Here is a 19,025-nt window from a genome sequence, read left to right as displayed (position 1 = left end):
CCTTGCAGTCAGTACTAGTACTAGTCTTGCTGGGTGCTGTTGCTGCTGCCAAAGCGAGCAGCCTCGGGCGCAGCTTGCCGTGTCCCTCGTGGCCTCATGGGGACAAGGTTGAGCCGAACGTGCAGCATCGGCATGCTTCATAAATGTTTACATATACAGTACTGCAACCGCCCACTCCGTGCGCCCACTCCCCGTAACATGCATTATGTCCCTCATCGCTCCAGCCCGTACAATTTACCTCCTAGCCCAACCGTGTCCAAACTCACGACTTCGTCCCCGCGCCACTGAGCCTTACGTCTGGCTGTCGCTCGAATGCAGACACCCCAAGGTGATGCAACTGCCAGCACGTCATCTCACGCGACGGCGCCGAAAGGACTGCAACTAGGCCACACGTTGTAGCTGCAGAGACGGCCTGCCACGCTCCAACCCGCTTGTCCACAATCAAACGACAAGAAAAGGTACGACCAGCAAACACACTACTAAACGACTGAAAGACCGGTACGATACTTCATTAATTGTGTGATGTGGGCTCTGAAAGAACAGCGCCCGTTATCGTCTTGCAAGGTAGCTTGGGAATAGGCCAGTCACCGCAGGTCACTTCTTCCACTGAGGTCATCCCTGTTTGGCCACGACCTCCCCAGCAGTCAATCGTCAATCTGGATAATAGAATGGCTAAGTTTATGCCTGCCCAGTTACTAGTGCGATGCAGTAGGGCGGCGTCGCTGCCATAGCCCCCAGAAGCGCGGGTGCCACCCGCCGGCCTGTACATCCATATAGTGTCGCACGCATGCGCACCAATCCAAACGGGGCAGTCATCTGGCAGGCCCAGCCCCTTCCTACAGACACATAAATTGCTTGCTCCAAGGTTTGTGTGAAGCCCCCGCAAGGCTAGTCTGGTAGTCCCCAAAGCAATCAACGCGCGGTCCCAGGCCGCGCGCCATCACTAGTCAGAGCCGCGCGCATGCCTTGCTAGCCCGGATGTGCAGCCCCGTGCACACACAGACACACACAATGTTGACACACACAGACACGCACACGCATGCACACGCATGCACACGCATGTATGCACACATGCCTCACCGATGTTGCGCCGCACAACATACTGTTCCAATCAAACAGTCAAGACCGCCCGCTCGCCGGCAAGCAGTCAGGCGGCGGACGCGGATCTACAAAACCAAACAGCGTTGCAACATCCGACAGCAACACCAAGCCGCACTTTCTCCTGAGCACCGGGCAATAATTTACTTGCGCCGCAACCTGGGGAGCCTCTTCGCATCAATGCGATTTAACACAGCTCTGTGTCCACGCCCACGCTGTTTTCCTGCTAGTGGGCAATGCCCACTGCCCCAACTAATGCCTCAACAAGGCCAAGCATGCTTACTTGCACACGACGGACCGACGTGTGCAGCAGGTGTGTGTGCGAGTCAGCGGCAGGTCCCATACTGCTCCGCCATCACAGCAGCCCCTCCTTACTTCGAGGCTTACCCGAGCTTCCAAAACTCTGGAGCTAAAGCTGCATGCCGTCCGTGGTCCTCCCTGCAGCTCCGTTTGCGCCAGATTGCCATGCCACGCGAACACCTTTTGGAGTTCTCGGAGTATACACTGAAAGAGAGAGCGCCAAAGCGCCAACACGCGCCCTGGCCAGCCTCGCTCCTCAACCATGCACGACTGAAGCGGACGCGCAAATAGTAGTTCTCTAGCTCCCGCGGACCCGCTCGCCAACGGCACCACCTGTGCGTGCACTGCCTCATAGCGGGTCCAAAGCACGTGGTAGCCACCCTCCGTTGCTTCGGGCTTGGAATGCGCCCCACCCATCCCCCGCAAGAGTACGCCGTCTGTCATGCGAGTCATTCATCATGCAAGTTCTGAACCACGCCACCACCTGCCACTTCCGCAACAACTGTAAACGGACTGTTGGCAAGCCTGCGCCGCTCGCGTTTCAGCCGAGTTTCTGCTGCTTGCCCCTGACGCAGAAACACCTGCTGGCGCGTGCACAAGCGCGTCTGCTGGGGAAGACCGTCGCGCGCCTCATTCACAAGTTGGCGTAAGATGAGTCATGCGCGACCCCTACAGCCATTTCACGTCACGCCGGGACGCGCATTGCTTGATTGCGAGCTTGAAAGCCCGTCATTATTGTGCCTGCCTGCACCTGCACTGCCACCGGTGGGCAAACGAGTATGATCCCTCGGCCGATGGCTAGTCCCCGTGCCTGCTGGCAAAAAGCGCCACGCAACCCTCTGTTTACCCTGACCTGTGTCATTTAAGCACGCAAGCCAAGCTTGTCAATTTCATCCGGCCACCGTACTCTTCGCCGCCACACAGGGCTAAGTTCATGGCCACCGTGGCCACCGTTCGCGCACCAGTCCGACGAAGCTCGCCAGTTGCGGCGTCCCACACACAGGGTTGGCGGCTTAGGTGCCTCGATCTAATTTTATCCAGTCCAGGACTTCAAAGGTATGAATTTAGCAAAACCACCAACCAGCGGACTACATATGAAGAGAGCGCGCACCAGGGCTTCTCGTACATTGCCAACTGGTGCGGCCTAGGAACACAGTGTGTACGCGCGACTACATTATCAACCATCAACTTGCAACCCCAGCGTGTTCATCTGTGCTGACAAAAGCAGCAACTGGCTGTAAAAGCCCTGCCCAACGGCCCAGCGGGGGCACAGATTGGGGCCACCCGAAGGTAAATCACTGCCCCTAAAACACCACGGCAAACAAGTAGGCCGCGACACTTATGGAATGAATCTAGACTTGCTCCTGTTGACTCCGCACAGGTCAGATCACCCCACACACATTGCAATTTCTTCAGCCATTTTCCATCCTATTTACGCTCCGCTCTCCCTCGGTGGGAAGGCCGCAAGCCCACCGCAAACATCGGCCTCCAAGGATCTTCACGCACGTGAGCCGCCTCCCCCGCCCCATGGGTTACACTCGCAAGCCCCGCGTCGCTCAGCAATGCGCGGCGCAGAAACGCATCCACAGCTTGAAGCAGCCTGCGACATGGCGCTCGGTAGATGAGGCAGAAAACTGAGCGCTCGCTCGCTCCGCCCCCAAGCTGCTGGGCGCCAGCGTGTGTGGCTTGCTTGCGTCTCCCTCCCCCCAAATAAACCAGCAACTCTGTGCCCACGCTGCTTCCTACCTGCCTTCCATTCGTCCCTTCCCGGAAGTTGACTTCCTCGGTGCCGAGGCCCCCATATCCCCATTTGAAAATCACCGTCCTAGGCCGCAAGCGTCTACGTCATCTCCCGGACATCGCCGGGTTCAGTTTCTACAGGCAAGGCCCGCCATGTGTCCAACCATGTCCCGCTGCCAAGCACAAGCACAGCAGGCAACAAACCAAAGCAAAGACATCTAACCAGACACCGTGCCATCCTATGCTTGCCATCAAAGACTTCTAACCAGACATCGGCGGGTCTCAACCTGCGCGCCGGCGCCGCTTTTTGGGCGTCTCAACCTCTCAATCTCGAAATCTTTCTTAGTGTGCTCAAGCACGCCGGGCCCCTTGACCAACTCCAGTTTCTACGCCAGCGGCATGCAACCGGAGCGCCGGGGAAGTGTGGCGCCGTGCGGCGGCTTCCCACGCACACCAGCGCTCACGCGCAAACGCGCTTCGCGGCGGCGGCCGGGGCGAAGGCGTCAGCGGCACCGTCACAGGGGCGCTTCAGCCCCGCGGCCGCGGCGGCTGCGGCGGCTGCGGCCGCAGACGCCATGTCGATCTGCTGCTGCACGGTCTGCTGCTGTTGCTGTTGCTGCTGTGTTGTCTGCTGCAGTGCGGCCGTGATGTCGTGCACGGCGGTGGTGATGTCCTGTTGGATGCGCGGCAGCAGGCTGGCGTCGCAAGAGACGCTCATCTCCAGAGACACGCGGCCGCAGGGCTGTGGGTTGGGTTGGGGAGTCAGGTTGGGGAGCATTCATTTGTTAGTCTGTTATCCAAGCAGTCATGCATGCACACACAGCCGCCGTACAATTAAAGCCACTTTAATTTGCCGAGGTAACACAAGCACCAGCATCTCGCCCTCTTCAACACACGCCAATAGCCCCGTGCACATGCAGCAAGGAGCGACGCACCTGGGGAATGAGATTGACGGCGCACAGCGTCACGGAACCGGCCGGGCCGGCGCTGCCCAGCGCACTCGCCGCCACATTCATCAGGCTAGGGTGCGGCGGGCACACCACACGGATAAGCCACGACGACGGCGGCGGCTGCACCGGCGGCGGCGCCGGAGCCGCCGCGGGCATCGGCGGGGCAGCGGGCGCCGCCACGGAGGCAAAGGATCCCGGCGAGGGCATCAGCGGAAGTCCCGAGCCCGCGTGATCGCTGTGGCCGCACAACGACGGCTGCGTCGGAAGCGGCGAGGAGGCGTGCGGCGACGTCGACGCGCTGTAGCAGTTGCCGGCAGCGGCGGAGGACTGCTGCAGCAGGCCGGACATGTCGGCGGCGGCGGCGCAGCCGGCACCGGCAACGGAGGCAGCAGCGGAGGAGGGGAAGGACATAAGCGGCGCTGAGGGGAACGCGTCGGCCGCCACCTCCGCCAGCGGCTGCTGCTGCTGAGGCTGCTGCTGCTGCCAGCAGGCGGATGCGGCGGCGGCACTCGGGAAGGAGAGGCCGGGGAAGGGCGCTGCCAGGCGGGTCGGCGCGGTGGCGCCGGAGCAGCCGGTGGGCACGGGCGCCATGGCGGCGCCGCCACTGCTGGGCGATACCGCGCCTCCCGCCGCCGCCGACGACGCGGGTGCGCAGGAGCCAGCGCGTTGCAGCGTCTGCATTTGCTGCTGATGCTGCTGGTGCTGCAGCTGCTGCAGCTGGGAGTCGCAGGCATCGATGCCGGTGCCACTCCCGTACATGCCGCATGCCGCCGTCGCCGCCTGCTGGTACTGCGGCTGCGGATGGTGCTGGGGCAGCTGTGCCGGGCCGACAGGCGCGGCGGCCGCCGCCGCAGCCTGTGGTGCACCATTGACGCCGTTACCGTTGCTGTTGCCCATGCCGGCGGCTGCCGCCGCCAGCAGGCGACTGGCGTTTGCGAGGTGCACCCTCAGGCCCTGGTTGTCTTGCTGCACGCGGCGGAAGGCGATGATGACGTCAGCCAGGATGGCGTGCTTGGGCCGCTTGGGGCCTGTGTGTGTTGGGCGCCGGCAGGGTAGGAGGCAAGCGGTGGGAGGTAGGCACAATGTTGCTGCGTAGAGTCCCGCAGTTTACTCGCAAGCCGGTCACGCCAGTCACATTCCGTCCCCCATGCAAGAGCGCAGGCGTGCCGCCTGTATGCCCCTCGCAGCGCCGCACATGCACTCGCACAGCCTCGCGCCCTGCGCAGCCGCCCCGGTGCCCATCCGAAACTTGCCCTAAACAACAAATGCCCCCGTCGCAGGGTTACACGCTGGTGCCGCTCGGACTCACCCTCCCCGCTCGGGCCGGCCCGCGCCCGCCCGTTCGCATCCATGGGCGGCACCAGCTCCCCCAGTGTCTCTATCAGGTCGTTCAGTCTGTCGCGTCGCTGCTTCTCCACGGTGGAGTGGCTGACCGGCGCGGAGCGCTTGCCGCCAGTCGTGGAAGCGCCGACGGCGCCGAAAGCGGCGGCGGCAGCTCCGCCGCCGCCGGAGGCGGCGGCAGCCACGGCCGAACGGCCGGCAGCCGTCAGAGGCAGCAGCGGCACCGCCGGCTCGGCAGCCGCAGCCGCAGCCGCGGCAGCCGCCGCGGCAGCCAGCGCGGGAAGGAGCTGGGATGCTGAGTAGCAGGGGGGCGAAATCATTGAGCAGTTGGCCTCGTGGCCTGTGGCGCACGTGGGTGGCGAGCCGCTCGCGTCGCTCGCCGGTGTGGGTGCCGACGAAGACGCTTCCGCTGTGCTGCTGTCTGTTGCCGTGGCCTGTTCCGCAATTCCAGCAGCTGAGCCGCGCAGTTGCGCTTGGAGGGAGTCGTTGAAAGGGGCGGCCGGCCCAAGCGCTAACTCGCCCACATCGCAGCGTCGATCGGCTGCGTTTTGTGGGGCATCGCTCGGAAACCAATTCATCTCTCCCGCGCCGCTCAAAGCAGGTCCGCTAGTCTCTGTCATCCTCGTGGCGTCGAGGAGACTTTGCAGGTCTGGAAGGCCGTCCGGTATAGAGGTACGTAATAGCGTCGCCATCTGTCAGCAGGGAAAGGAAAGAACGCTGAATAAGGACTTTCGAAAGAGTGTTTACGCGGTGGCCAGCAGGCCAACGAGATATGTTTTCGTCCCACCACAGGGGCTCCACGAGAAAGCCACGCGCCACGAATCTACTTGGGCAAACCGGGGCGACTCACCCTAAAAAGCATGCATTTCTACTATGACCAGATCATTTTTTGAAGCTTAGCAAATTGGTCGCGACTAATCGAACGTTGCAGCAGGGCCGCATGCGCCGGCTGCGCACATGGGTCGTACCTCCTTTGTCTGAACAGCTGCATACATAGGAAGCGTATATTGTGGGTAAATGCAAATAAATTTGCTGGGGCTTGCAATCGGTGTTTGAAGGGACCGGATGAGCCGCGTCGCCAGTGGTTATGCCCTTAAACTTATATGTGCTTCGCAAATACCTGCGATTATGGGTACCTGTGGATACAGCATAGTCGGTTGAACTGCGAAACAAGCCCTAGTCAGGGATTGGGGATTACATCGTCCCGCTTTACCAACTAAGAGCAGCACTGGATGGTTGGTGTTGGTTATGCCACAGCGAACTGCGACACAAACGTGCCACCAGTCGGCCCCGACCCCGGCCAACCGGTGGGTTCCGTTGGAATGTCGGCATGCGGCGCACGGTGGCGCACCATGGTCACGCGCCCAGTGCTGGCCAACCCCTTGCCTTCACCTGCTTCCACACAACCTGCAAGCTAAAACTGTTCGTTCGCAGCCTTCAACCCAACCCACAAGTCCGGGCAACGTACGCGTACAAGCCGACTCCTCAAGCACTCAGCCGCATTCCACATCCGATTTCGGCTGCTTGGCGCGACACTGCCCCCGTGAGCCGGAACCATCACACGCCATGCCTCACGTCCTCAACATTCTTGCATCCAACACAAAATGAACGCAACTTCGACGGGCATGGAGTCGCCCTTCATCTAGAACTGATGCTGTTAGGCTAGGCCGAGCACAAACACACCCGCATCAAGGTTTCTCCTGGCTGACGCACACATGTGCCCCGTGCAGCCTGGCCACACCACGAGCCTTCCAGCTGCGTCTCCAGCTGCTCCGCTACTGCCCAATGCCAACCTTCATACTGCTGCTGTGCGCCTGGACATGGACTGCGTGAAATCACCCGTGCTTTGAGCCAGTCGCGGGCCGGCGGTCCGCGTCTTCAAGACTCCGCAGCTGGGCAGCCTTCTCTGGGGCAATCTCTGCGCGCGGGGGCAACAGCGTGGGAGTCAGGACCCGTTTTAGTGCGTTGGGGGCATCCCGCGGTGCTTTCGGGTTACAAGCAGGGACGGCGCTGCCCCCTGAATGCAGATGGTGCATGCGCCTGCTGGGTGCTGTTGTCGAGATCAGGGCACAACCATGTGAGGTACCTTCCACTCATGCGCAAAGACACCGACCGCACGTAGGCCGTGTTGCGGCAGATCAAGTCGGCCCCCAGTCCCGTTTTCTCGTTGACGGGCCGCGTACAGGCGCTGTTTACGAACACGCTTTGCGGCTTCCGTTTGTGACCCTGGCCTGCCCTTGCCATCTATGGTGCCGTCATTTATGTAGCGCCAGCAACCTTGTGACCATGTTCTAACCCATATGTTACCCACACACTTGGACGCCATGCTCCTGTATTGCACGCGCTGCTGCCCCCCGCAACCCACGCCCCCTGGCCTCACCATAGCTGCCGCAATCCTTCTTGGTTGCCTGAATAATGTTATTGCGGATGAACTCGTTTGCCTCCACGGCCTCGGCAAGCGCCGCATTGACTTTTGATTTTTCGGTGAGGCCACGGTTGGCCTGTTGTTGCCGAGGCGGGGAAGCATTAGGGGGCGGGTCGGCACAGCCCCCGACCCCGCAGGCTCTACGGGCTGCAATATATGAAAATGAGTAGCCATACCTCAAATGCAGTCCGCAGTTCTTTCCGAGCAGCGACAATCGCTGGCGGGTCGCCCTGGAACGCTGTCAACGATTCGTAGGTTGGACTCGTTAGAAGCTACAGTTGAGAGGAAAAACATCCGAAGTACTTACTCGTGTGCACCGCGCGTATGAGTTGCCGAAAGATGGAGATGGCCGGCTTCGTCGGCATTGTTTACCCAAAGCCACCGGCTGAATGTAGCAATATAGAGCAAGTGATGCGCCGAACTGTCACGCTTTGGGAACACTGGCTTTGACGCCGGGTGGATGCTTCTACGACGATGGATTCCTTCTTTCTCGATTTCTCTGTGAGCTGCAGTAGATGGCCTGATTGACGTGTCAATATGTGGGTATTTGCAGCAGCAAGGCATCACAACGGCGTTGGGCACGTCTGCCCGGCATGACCCTCCCGGCATGACCCTCCCGGCATGACTTTTAAAAAGCCCACTCGTGACTCTCCACAGGGCTGCACACATGAGCGAACGTTTCTGACTCTGACTCTGAACAGGCCGCTCGACGGCTCTCTGCTTCTGGTGACAGCGGTGGCACAGGCGCTGGCCTCTACCACCACACATACACCGGCCAGTACCGGCCACGGCTGCCGCCGCTGCCACCAGCGTGCCATCCAGCGGTGCTGCTGCCAGTGCCAGCGGCCACCACCGTGACACCCATGGGGCTGCAGCGGCCGCACCGGCCCCAGTCGATTCCCAGCAGTGGTGGCAGCGGTGGCAGCAATGGTGCCAGGGTGGCCACTGCCACGCCTGCCATGCATGAACACGACTGGTCATGGCGCGCCCCTGTGCCAGCGGCTTGACACGCCCAACACAGCGGTGGCCGGGAGCTTGGGAAACGGCATTAGGCTTCCATGCAGCAGGGGTGGCGCCCGTCAGAGTCGGAGTCAGGGCCGCCTGTGTTGGCACAACGCACCGATTTGGCAAACCACGCACCCACGCATCGGACCATCCACCTGTACCGATGCACCTTCACAAGGTGCAGGAAGTGTATAGCCAGGGGAGGGGGGTGTGCAACTCGGCCTGGATCCAGGTTCGCGCTGCATGGGACCCGGCCAAAAGGTGTTCGGACCCCTCCCAAGGAGCTCCCGGCCATTCATTCGTGTATGCAAGACAACTGTATAGTCATTAGAACTGATAGCGAAGGGCCGCAGGTCCCCCTCCAACATTTCGAGGGTTTAGAGCCATTCCTGAGCGATTTCATGACTTGACGTGTCCTATGGCGTCAACTAGTAAATTCAACTGGAACGCTCGTTTCGCGGGGATCTGGCGTGTCCTGAAGGCCCTGGGCGCCCTGCGAGCGACGGTGAGACCAGGGGAGAACGGGGAAATGGACCCTTTGCGGGCTCGCTGAGCCTCCTAAGGAGCTGCCAGCGCCGACCTAGGCATTTGCATCCCAATACCATGTCCCAGCGGGGGTGGGTGCGGCCTTAGGAGGCCAGGAGGGTGCTGGTTGGGCCGTTTCCAGGACCGCATGGAAAGGCCCCCAGCGCGGCACAAGCTCGGGTGGCGTCGGCTATCGCTCCTTTCCCCAGGTTAGGTGTCAGAATGGAGCCAACTGTATGAGAAGCCAGAAGCGCGAGTCCCGACCATGTTTACTAGGAGTATCAGGCCACACGCGATGTCCGGCGAAATGCGACGATTCAGCTCACAGGGGGCCAAATCGTCGCAGCCATATCACTGCGCCTGCACGATTTCGATATGTGTTGGTGGTACTTGGACCATAGCGCGCATGCCGGGGTCCTTAGAGGGAGGCATTCTTCCCCACCAGAATGCAGGCGCAATTTTGCATGGCGGGCATCGCGCGTTCCTAGATATCATGTGCTTAGGTGTCAGAATGGAGAACATGTATATGGGAGCCCATAGCGCTTTTCAGACTGCAAAAAGGTTCGGCGTAGTGTTCACACCAGATGTCCGGGGACTTTGGGTGCACGATTGGACCGGGACTGGGCCACGCCGGGCTATCCCTGGCATGTGGGCAGGGCTGTGGTTAGGCCACAGTTGCGGTTCAGGATGTTATTACATGGCCTGGGGGCTTCGGGCGGGTGGTCTCCCCTGTTTACGTGCGAAAACCTGTTGGGCTGGGCTGTTCCTCGCTGCCGCCCGCCCATCCCGCATCAGGCCCTCCCCTGACCCGCATCCTGCCCCGCGCAGTTCTCCGTTGGTCTGCCTCGATGAGCATGGTTGCTGTTGACGGCGGCGGCGGCAGCAGTCATGATGGCGGCAACTGCCGGTGGAGACAACTGCCCCCACGCGCGGGCGTACATGGACTTCCTGCCGCAGATCCCGTGCAGCGGCCAGTGGCATGGCGCACGCAAGTGGCAGCCGCCCGCAAGTCATGAAATCGCTCAGGAATGGCTCTAAACCCTCGAAATGTTGGAGGGGGACCTGCGGCCCTTCGCTATCAGTTCTAATGACTATACAGTTGTCTTGCATACACGAATGAATGGCCGGGAGCTCCTTGGGAGGGGTCCGAACACCTTTTGGCCGGGTCCCATGCAGCGCGAACCTGGATCCAGGCCGAGTTGCACACCCCCCTCCCCTGGTATAGCAGAAATGAGCCGTCATTCTGTCCCGGCTCAAGCCTGCCCGGCGCATGCAGGGATTCCCGCTACTGGCGGCGAAGGGTGGGAAAATTTTGCCGACCCGGAAAATCTGGGGAGGGGGTTCGGTCGACAATCTGCCGTGTTTCGGCCAACTGAATTACCATATTGCGCCACCGCTTCGCCAAACTGAGCTGACCAGCCACCAACCCCATCAGCCCACGCAACGTCCCTTCGTCCAGGCAGTCCGCGTGCGCCGAGCCCTGGTGTGCACCTTTGCTCCGCAATGCACCAGTACAATTGGTGCAGGTGGTGTTTAACAGCAAGCAGCCCATCATCCTGTCCCGGCGGCCCAAGCCTGCCCGGCGCATGGGTAATTACGCGCCTAGCTGCTGGCGGGCAGTCGGGCATCCCGGCGTCCCTAGTCCATCCCCGGCCCCCCGCATTCCAGGGGCGTCTACGGGGCGCCTGACCTTGCCGATCCCACGAACCCATTATTGCCAAGCAACCAAAACCTGAGCCCCCCCGGCCCCCCCACAGACGTTCATTCCCTCGGAGGATCTGACACAGCGTTTGTATGTTAAAGCCGCGGCCAGCACACTGGCCAAGGATGGCTCACATGTGATCGTGGCACAGATTCCCCAGCTCCGGCCGACATTGGTACAGCGACGCAACGGCGCCAAACCAGCGGACCATCCAGACTTCCATCCAGACTTCACTATCCTTAGTCCCATACGATGCATGAGGTCTAACAAATTCTGCAAATGTGCAGAACCCGAACTTGTCACTCCTGTGTACGGGACCTGTCCTTCTCGGACACACACGATACTGCACCCCACAACCGTTTCACGCCAACGCGGTTCCGATCACATGCACGCTCCCTGGCTGCGATGTCCGCAGAGCAACAAGACCTCCCCCGACGGCTAGGTGCTAGCTCCCTTGCTGCTTCGATCCAGCGCGTGACCCTCAAACCAACGCCATGTCCTTGCTTGGCACTTGGCTGCAACCACTTCGTCCGGTACGTATCACTCTCGAGAAAGGTCTCTCAACCGCATGTCCACTGCTACCGGAAGTCTCCAGGCTCCAGCGTCGCGTGCTGCATTATGCGCACGTGCCCCAATGCCTTGCCACTGATGCATGTTTTTTTCCGACTCTCATACGGTGCATACTCTCAGCTCACGCGCTCTTAAATGGCTCACGACCCAAAACGAAACTCCCTCCCACTTGGCATGCCGGTGCGATGCAGGGGTGCGATGCACCTATAATATGTCCCCCAGTGCATGTGCGCCTGAGCGGTTATGTGCGTATGATTCATCCCTAGAATAAAGTTCACGAGCATGTTGCGTGCAAATTGGGCAGCGCATCATCACAAAACGATTACGCCTACACACACATCAGTTTGGCGCCGTGCTGACATCAATGTTGACGGCACAGAAGCACCAGCCTGACCCAACTTGCGCAATACAGTGCCAGAACGTTGCACGGGGCAAACGGTAACAGGGGCGTATGCTAGACTTCAGCACCGCGGTCGCTCACGGCCGTCATGTGCAGCCCTAAAGACATAAAGACGACGCGCAGTACAAAGCCTGAAAATTTCACATATTAATCACGGAAAGTCACGCTATGCATCTTGAAAACGCACTCTTAAAGCTCATGGGTATGCTTTTTGCGGCTTGCAGATGGGCACCAACCACGGGTTGGTGACGGGGTTCGCAAGCTTGGCGGCGCCAGCCGAGGTGATGTTGGTCGAGCCGTAGGGGTAGTAGATCCTGTGGGCACGATTCGGGATGGCAAGGATGAAAGTGAGTAGTGACGTGTGCAGGTAAATGCAGGGCATTCCCATGCCGCGTCGACTGTGCTGCTGGTCACTTGCACAACATAATGCCTTCATAACAACACCCGAACAACACACACCTGTGGATGGCCCGGTCGATGGGCATGGACAGCGCCGCAGTGGTAGATGCCGAGGGAGTGCGCAGCGGCGTCAGGGTGCTGGTGGGCTTGGGGCCAGCAGCCGGATAGACCGGGTCGTCGTACAGATCATACACGTAGTTCAGGGTCGTCACGATGGTGGGGTCGGACTGCATCGGCAACGCCGTGGAGGCCGTACGGGAACCGGGCGTGGGCATGACGTGGAAGGAGCGCATCATCTCAAAGTCCTCGTGCATCAGGTTGTGGCAGTGGAACATGTACTCGCCGCGGTGCGCGCCGAAGCGCAGCAGCAGCGCAATGTGCGCGCTGGGGTCAAGCTGCACAACGTCCTTGCCAATCCAGCGCTCGTAATCGTGGACCTGCAAAGGTCGCACATAAGCGTCAATCGTCCTGACTGCATGCGACAACCAGTATTCACATGTTTTGCTGGATGCAGCCCGCTTCGGATGCGCTCGTGCACGCACAACCCAATGCCAAGACGCCCCACCTGGTTCACGTCCCAATTGCGGGCCAGCACGAAGAAGTCGACCAGGTGGATGTGAATGGGGTGGAACCAGCCGCCGCCGGTCTCCAGGCACCACACCTCCCAAGTGTTGTGGCCCACATCGCTGGCGGCCACACGAGCTGTGTGCCACGACTCGCCGTTGATGACCCTGTGTGCACGGACAAACATGAGCAAGGTCGGTTAAGGCCATGTGAACGCTGCACGCAAGCGGCAAGAGGCAATCATGAGAGCAAGTCATGAGCGGACCCCGGCCCGCGCCATCCCAGCTTCCCCCATCTCACCAGTGGCCGTGGCGGCGGCCGAAGCGGAACGTGCGAGTGCACTGCTTGTTGGCGACCATCGCGAGCGCCCGGTCGATGTCGGTTTGGTTTAGCACACGGTCCAGTGGTGTGACCCTGGAGGATGACGGAGGCTGGAAAGCAGGCGGGCTGGCCGGGCAGCCGGTGCTGTTACAAGCCACGTTGATCTTCATGACCAGGTGGGAGTGGCAATAGTACGGCACGTCCTTCATGCGGCGGTCGTCGTAGGCGTTCACCAGGAACAGAGTCTTGCCGCTGAGACCGCTGAAGTCGCACACCACCTCGTAGCGCTCCGCCACGCCCATAAAAAGGCCAGCGGCGGGATACGACACAGGCGAGCGGCGAGTACCGGCCTCGCCGCCAATCACCTGGCACTTGCCGCCGCTGAAATCGGTGCCGTCGGCGTTCACAAACCGCAGCTTGTAGGGGCGGGCGACGGAAGAGACCAGCCAGCGGAAGCGCTGCCAGCGGGGCTCCATGGTGGCCACGGGCCAGGGGATGCCGTTGACGAAGTTGATGTCGCCGTACAGGTTGTTGCGGTGGGGGCCCTGTGGAGGCAAGGCAGGCAGGGAGCGTGTGACATTGAGCGTCACATGGACGGAAGGCCGCTGGAAGGAAGGAAGGTGGAACCGTTTGCAGGCAGGGTTTTCCGGGACCTTCAACTAACAACACTCACCGCGCGGTCATAGTAGAGCTGGCAGTTGCTGTCCAGGACAGCGTCCTTAAACTGCATGTCCCACTCGGGGATCCCGTCCAGGTTCCATGGCTCACCACAGCCGCCCTCGGCGGCCTTGTCAACGGTCGTGTACTGCGCACGTGCATGGGGCGCACAGCGGGGGCAGTCAGCAACAAGGCGGGGAACTCGCGCAACAGGCAAGCAGAGGCTACGCAGTAACGCAACCAGGTACATTGGATCCCAACACTCACCAGGCCGCTCAGACCAAAGTAGGCATTCTCAGAGGTGATGTCAAGTTGGTGGTCGTGGTACCAGCCGAAGCCCGCGCGCCAGTTGGGGTAGTAGTAGTCCTTGCTCTCAGCGCCGCATGTGGTGTCCTCGGCCCAGCCTGTCCGGAACACGCAGCAAACATGCGTTTTACTACACAGCTAGCACACGGTATGGGCGGGTCAAACCCAGGGAAAAGCACTAGGCGCAAGCGTTCCAAGCAGGTGCTAGAGCCGACATGCCGCGCTCACCATCATAGGGCGCGAGCGACGCGGAGCCGTGGTAGTGGACGGAGATGGGGCGGCCGGAGCGCGTGCCCTCGCAGGGGTGGAACTCGCTGAAGGGCGTGCCGCTCAGATTGGCGGGCGTGAGGCGGTTGTTGAAGCGGACCAGCGTCTGACGGCCCTTAAGCACACGGAATGAGGGACCGGGCACGGAGCCGTTGTATGTCAGAGACCAGGTCGGCTTGCCGGCGGGGCAACCAATGTTCTTGGCCGTGGCAAAAATGTCAATCTCATAAGCGTCCACGGTCATGTTGGTGCCGGGCCTACGTAGCAGAGATCGGGGAAAGTGTCAATTACATGAGCTTTCAAGGCCTGATGTAGCCTGATGCTTGCCAATTCAGATAGCAACAAGCCCCTGTTTAATTTCCAGCGGTAACAGGACAGGCAACCCCGCGTTCCGCATACCGCGCTTACTTGACGTAGCTGGCGGCAATCTGCGCGCGGGGCGGGTTGGCGTAGGTCTGGGTGAAGGGTGTCCACTTGAAGGGGCTGCTAGGGAAGCCCCGGACCTTGATAATGGTGCCATGAGCACTGGGGCAAACACTTGACGCGTCGCCAACAGTCGCCAGCGAAGTGGATGCCGGTGGTGCCACGCCTGCAGCAGAGGGAAAGAAGGCCCATGCATTATGGTTCTGGCGTTCGGGTGGTGCCAAAATGGCTGGCGTTGCCATCCTGCAGCATGCTCCCATGTGTCAGTGTCCCACGTGTCATGCAAGAGGCGACAACTCAACTCACCGTCATTGAAGGGCGTGGTGTCCAACGGCCGCGGCGGCACCGCGCCTCCCTGGTCAGCGGGGATGGGCTGTGCCGGCTGTGAGATCGGCATGACGTCGGGCCAGCGCACCACGAAGGTTGTGGAGGTGACGTAGGTGTTGCCGCTGGCGTCCCTGGTGGCGTTGTATCGCGTGGAGCGAAGCAGGCTGGCGCAGGAGCAGCAGTTGGCCTCGGTCACCAGGGCTGCGGATTGACCAAAGATGAAGATGCAATCAATCGCAAGGGTAGGATGCACATGGAATCGTCAGGTACATGCTGTCATGGGATACCGTTCGCAGCAAAGCACACAGCAAGGAAACCGGCATTGCGTCGAGGCCTTAAGCGCTTGGCACGGGTGCCAGACTAGCTAAGAGCGGCCCTGCCCAAACATTGAAGTAACACCACCAGGAGCATGGGCTCGCAATCACATGAGCAGGATAGGAATGGGTATGGTACAGCTCAGGTATTGGCGTCAGCTCCCATACTCACGATTCCTGGGCACGAGCAGGCGGTTGTTGAAAGTGTTGACGCACTGCCCACATTGACTTGGCTGTGGGCACACGCCCTTCGCGCAGTCGCGGCAGGCGCCACCCAACAGGCTGCCCAGGAGGATGTAACTGCCCGAGTAGAGCGACTGCGCGGGAGGAGCGCGCCATGAATGCAAGGCCAGGTTAGGGAGGGGTGGGTTAGGGACCAGCAGAGCAATGTGAGCGGGGCACGGTTCTGGTTCTGAGCTACGCAGCTCAGGGTCACCGCAGGATCACGGCTGGTGTGCGTGGGCGCATGCGAGAGGGCTACGCGCGCACAACACGCACGCAGCAATGCCCAAAGCCAGCCGTGGTCAAGTACGCATACGAAGCGCGCACCTTGGTATCCGCCGTGGCAAGTCCTGGGGACGCCTGCGCACACGCCGCCTCGAGGTGGGTTCCGCTAGCGCACTCGCCACCGTTGATGTAAACGGGGTTCGTGGTGGCGATCTGGGACCAGGTGGCGAACGTGCTGACCATCTTGAGGTAGGCGCTGCGGTAGGTGGCGTCCCAGGTGGCCTGGTTGTTGACATACGAGCGCGCGGCATTGCGCACAGCAACAGCCTCGGGGGCACTGCCAACGCCCTGCAGGCAGACCAAGGCACATGATGGCATTAGGGTAGCCCAGAACAGGCATGGGGCGGCATCGCAGTAGGACGGCACAGGAGCTTCTCGGCACGTTCCTTTCACCGCACCTGGCATGCCTGGCCGAGGTAGGCGTCATTGGTGGTGTAGAACCAAAGGTAGGCGTGCGGGCAGTGTTGGGTGACGTTGATGCCATAGGCGGCGCCGGCGCGGCAGTTCTTGTTGGTCCAGGTGACGGCAACCGTCTCAGGGGGCACCACGGCCTCAGCGCGAGCGCCGCGGCGCACCTGGGCCAGGTTGTTCAGTGCCACAGCCTGGGCCTCCTTGCTGGTGAACTGCGAGAAGGCCCAAGTAGCAAATTAAAGGTTAACAGGTGTACGTGAAGATAGGCAGGCACTAAGTTCGAAAGAGATTATGCACCCATGCCGCATGGGATAGGTGCGCGTCCCGTGCATCCATGCAGTCCTAGCTACGCATGTGTGTACCTTGCAGGTCTCCTGGCGGGCCTCTGCGTCCAACTCGGGATCAGACATGCCCAGGATTGGGGTCTCCACGGGATCAAGTGCCATGTCCTCAGGAGTCAGGGGCGTGATGGACAGCGTTGGCGAGCAGATGTCCTTGTAGTAGTGGTTCTCCCAGCGGAACATGCGCACGTTGGAGCAGTCCGAGGTGGCCGGGTCGCAGTAGTCGTTGATTCTCCTGCCGTTGAAGCAGGCCTGCGCATACATTAGAAAGAATCAGATCACGTTTCATTATGTCCTTCCACGCTCAACAACTTGTTGACAAGCACAGGTGCAACATCTACGGTACTAAATCCGTCAGCTCGCACCTGCGTGTCGATGAGGGCGTGAGAGCCCATCAGAGCAGTCGCCTCCGCCTCAGAGAAACCACGCTCCTTCCAAAACTTCGCGAAACTTGTCAGGTCGGCGTGGTTGGGGGGCAGGTTGCCCGGCGGCGAGGGTCGGATATTGTCCAGGCGGCCCACGCGGAGTACGCCAGCACCGGTGCCAGTGAGAATCTTGATGCGGCCCTTACTCAGGACCTCGGGGCCCACCGCGGCGCACACCTGCGTACGGTATGCGAAGGATGTTGTCAATGCAACGCTGTACGGTGTGGCCAAGCAGGTTAGCAATCAAGTGGGCTGAGCTGGATTGCTAGGAATCAAGCAACACAGTCACCATGCGGCAAGCGCCACATACTCACCGCCAGCGTGTCGGCAACGGAGATGTCAAAGAAAGACGCAATCTTCTTGGCCGCACGAGCAGCGATCAATGAGAAGTCATCATACGCACTGCATGCACACAGGGAAGGGACGGAAAGCGCTTGGTCACGGCCGGAGCGCAAACGGAGGCCACTAAGCTGCATAGCATGGCGCATGATACGGTACACCCCATTGCTGGCACAGCTCCAACCACGTAACTATGCAATAAACCCCCCATGCGCTTACTTCTCTGGGCGAGCCATCTCCTCGATGCTCAGCAGCAGGGACGCGTCGGCACCGCCGCAGTTGGGGCCAGGGCACTGGCTCACGTCCACAGCCATGGAGTCGTGGAAGGAGGCGCGGATGAAGAAGGTTGCCAGGCGCTTTTCGTACTGGAACAGCTCGCGGCACGTAGCCACAACCTGGCGGCGGGACCAGCGGGTTAAGTTGCGGTTTCAGGCCAGGCGTTTCAGGCCACCTCGACAGCACCATCACAGCCACCAAAACCCGGGTTTGCCTGGCCCTGACCCTGACCCAACAACGCTGGAACTCAGCAATCATCCACTCACCGAGACCCAGTCCTTGCCGCGGGGATCATAAGTCTTGCCGGCCGTCACGTGGGCTACCTTGGGGCTCCACAGCAGCACCTTTGCGTTCACGTCAGCCAGGTCGCTGTGGGACTGGTCATAGTCATCCAGCTTAACACACACCGAGCCACTGCACTGCACGGGCTGCGACAGATACGCGGTCACGTCCACCACCACACCTGCGAGACAGTGGTAACATCACGAAGAGGTGCGCGGGAGTCGGACAGGCGTCAGATGCAGAGGCAACCGGCGCAATCACCAGGCGTGAGCGCAGTTTCGCGATAGAAACGCCCTGCACTGCCTCGAGTAACGTAATTGTAACCCGCCGCCCGACAGCCCTTTTGGCCGGCCGCCCCACCTGTGACCGTGGTGACGGTTCCACCGACCAGGCCCAGCGTCGCTGCAAGAGTGGAAGACACGCCGTTGAGGAGGGTGCCGAGAATGCCGGTGAGGCCGCTGAGCAGCTGGGCGTCCACGGTGCGAACGGGACAGCTCGGCAGAAGGCCCGCGAGAAGCACCGCAAGCGCCACGGCTGCGAGCGCGAGGCTCACGCCTCGCAGTCGCTTTTGCGGCATGTTGACGTTAAAGTTGCAATTGGCTGCGAGGGCGCAGGCCTAAGGCGACGGCGCGAGCAAGGAGTGGCGAGTGGCGAAGGCGAAACGACGTGTGACTGTGTGGGCCAGCAGGACGACAGCAGCCCAAGGACAGGTCCGCGCTCAAATTGCAATTGCTCCTGGCAGGAAATTGGGAATGTAAAGACCACGCTTGGGGCCCAAGCTTTTATACCGGTATTTTGTGGAGGGGAAGG

General features: G+C 60.8%; 4 protein-coding genes across 4 annotated transcripts; all 4 read right to left on the bottom strand.

Moving 5' to 3' along the window:
• Positions 1-135: 135 nt before the first annotated feature.
• CHLRE_07g332275v5 (uncharacterized protein) lies at positions 136-3,518 on the bottom strand. Its single transcript, XM_043064209.1, has one exon. The coding sequence runs from the start codon at positions 3,206-3,208 to the stop codon at positions 2,897-2,899; it is 312 nt and encodes a 103-aa protein (XP_042922777.1). The 5' UTR covers positions 3,209-3,518; the 3' UTR covers positions 136-2,896.
• A 48-nt stretch (positions 3,519-3,566) lies between these two features.
• On the bottom strand, positions 3,567-6,558 carry CHLRE_07g332250v5 (uncharacterized protein). Its single transcript, XM_043064208.1, has 3 exons — positions 5,398-6,558; positions 4,074-5,116; positions 3,567-3,880 (listed from the first exon to the last, which is right to left on the bottom strand). Exons 1-3 carry the CDS (start codon positions 6,047-6,049, stop codon positions 3,599-3,601), a joined length of 1,977 nt encoding a protein of 658 aa, XP_042922776.1. The 5' UTR covers positions 6,050-6,558; the 3' UTR covers positions 3,567-3,598.
• Positions 6,559-6,611: 53 nt separating this feature from the next.
• Positions 6,612-8,388, bottom strand: CHLRE_07g332150v5 (uncharacterized protein). Its single transcript, XM_001690558.2, has 4 exons — positions 8,162-8,388; positions 8,031-8,092; positions 7,810-7,930; positions 6,612-7,347 (listed from the first exon to the last, which is right to left on the bottom strand). Exons 1-4 carry the CDS (start codon positions 8,217-8,219, stop codon positions 7,265-7,267), a joined length of 324 nt encoding a protein of 107 aa, XP_001690610.1. The 5' UTR covers positions 8,220-8,388; the 3' UTR covers positions 6,612-7,264.
• Positions 8,389-11,167: 2,779 nt separating this feature from the next.
• Positions 11,168-18,998, bottom strand: CHLRE_07g332100v5 (uncharacterized protein). Its single transcript, XM_043064207.1, has 18 exons — positions 18,576-18,998; positions 18,200-18,396; positions 17,877-18,052; positions 17,633-17,720; positions 17,259-17,495; positions 16,915-17,145; positions 16,540-16,764; positions 16,184-16,429; positions 15,807-15,951; positions 15,300-15,521; positions 14,979-15,159; positions 14,532-14,827; positions 14,265-14,401; positions 14,014-14,145; positions 13,320-13,885; positions 13,021-13,186; positions 12,516-12,892; positions 11,168-12,370 (listed from the first exon to the last, which is right to left on the bottom strand). Exons 1-18 carry the CDS (start codon positions 18,790-18,792, stop codon positions 12,253-12,255), a joined length of 3,957 nt encoding a protein of 1,318 aa, XP_042922775.1. The 5' UTR covers positions 18,793-18,998; the 3' UTR covers positions 11,168-12,252.
• Between the last annotated feature and the right edge of the window lie 27 nt (positions 18,999-19,025).

This window comes from Chlamydomonas reinhardtii, chromosome 7 (genome assembly GCF_000002595.2).
Source record: "Chlamydomonas reinhardtii strain CC-503 cw92 mt+ chromosome 7, whole genome shotgun sequence".
NCBI classification, from domain to species: Eukaryota; Viridiplantae; Chlorophyta; class Chlorophyceae; order Chlamydomonadales; family Chlamydomonadaceae; genus Chlamydomonas; species Chlamydomonas reinhardtii.
This window is presented reverse-complemented; position numbering and strand designations above follow the sequence as displayed.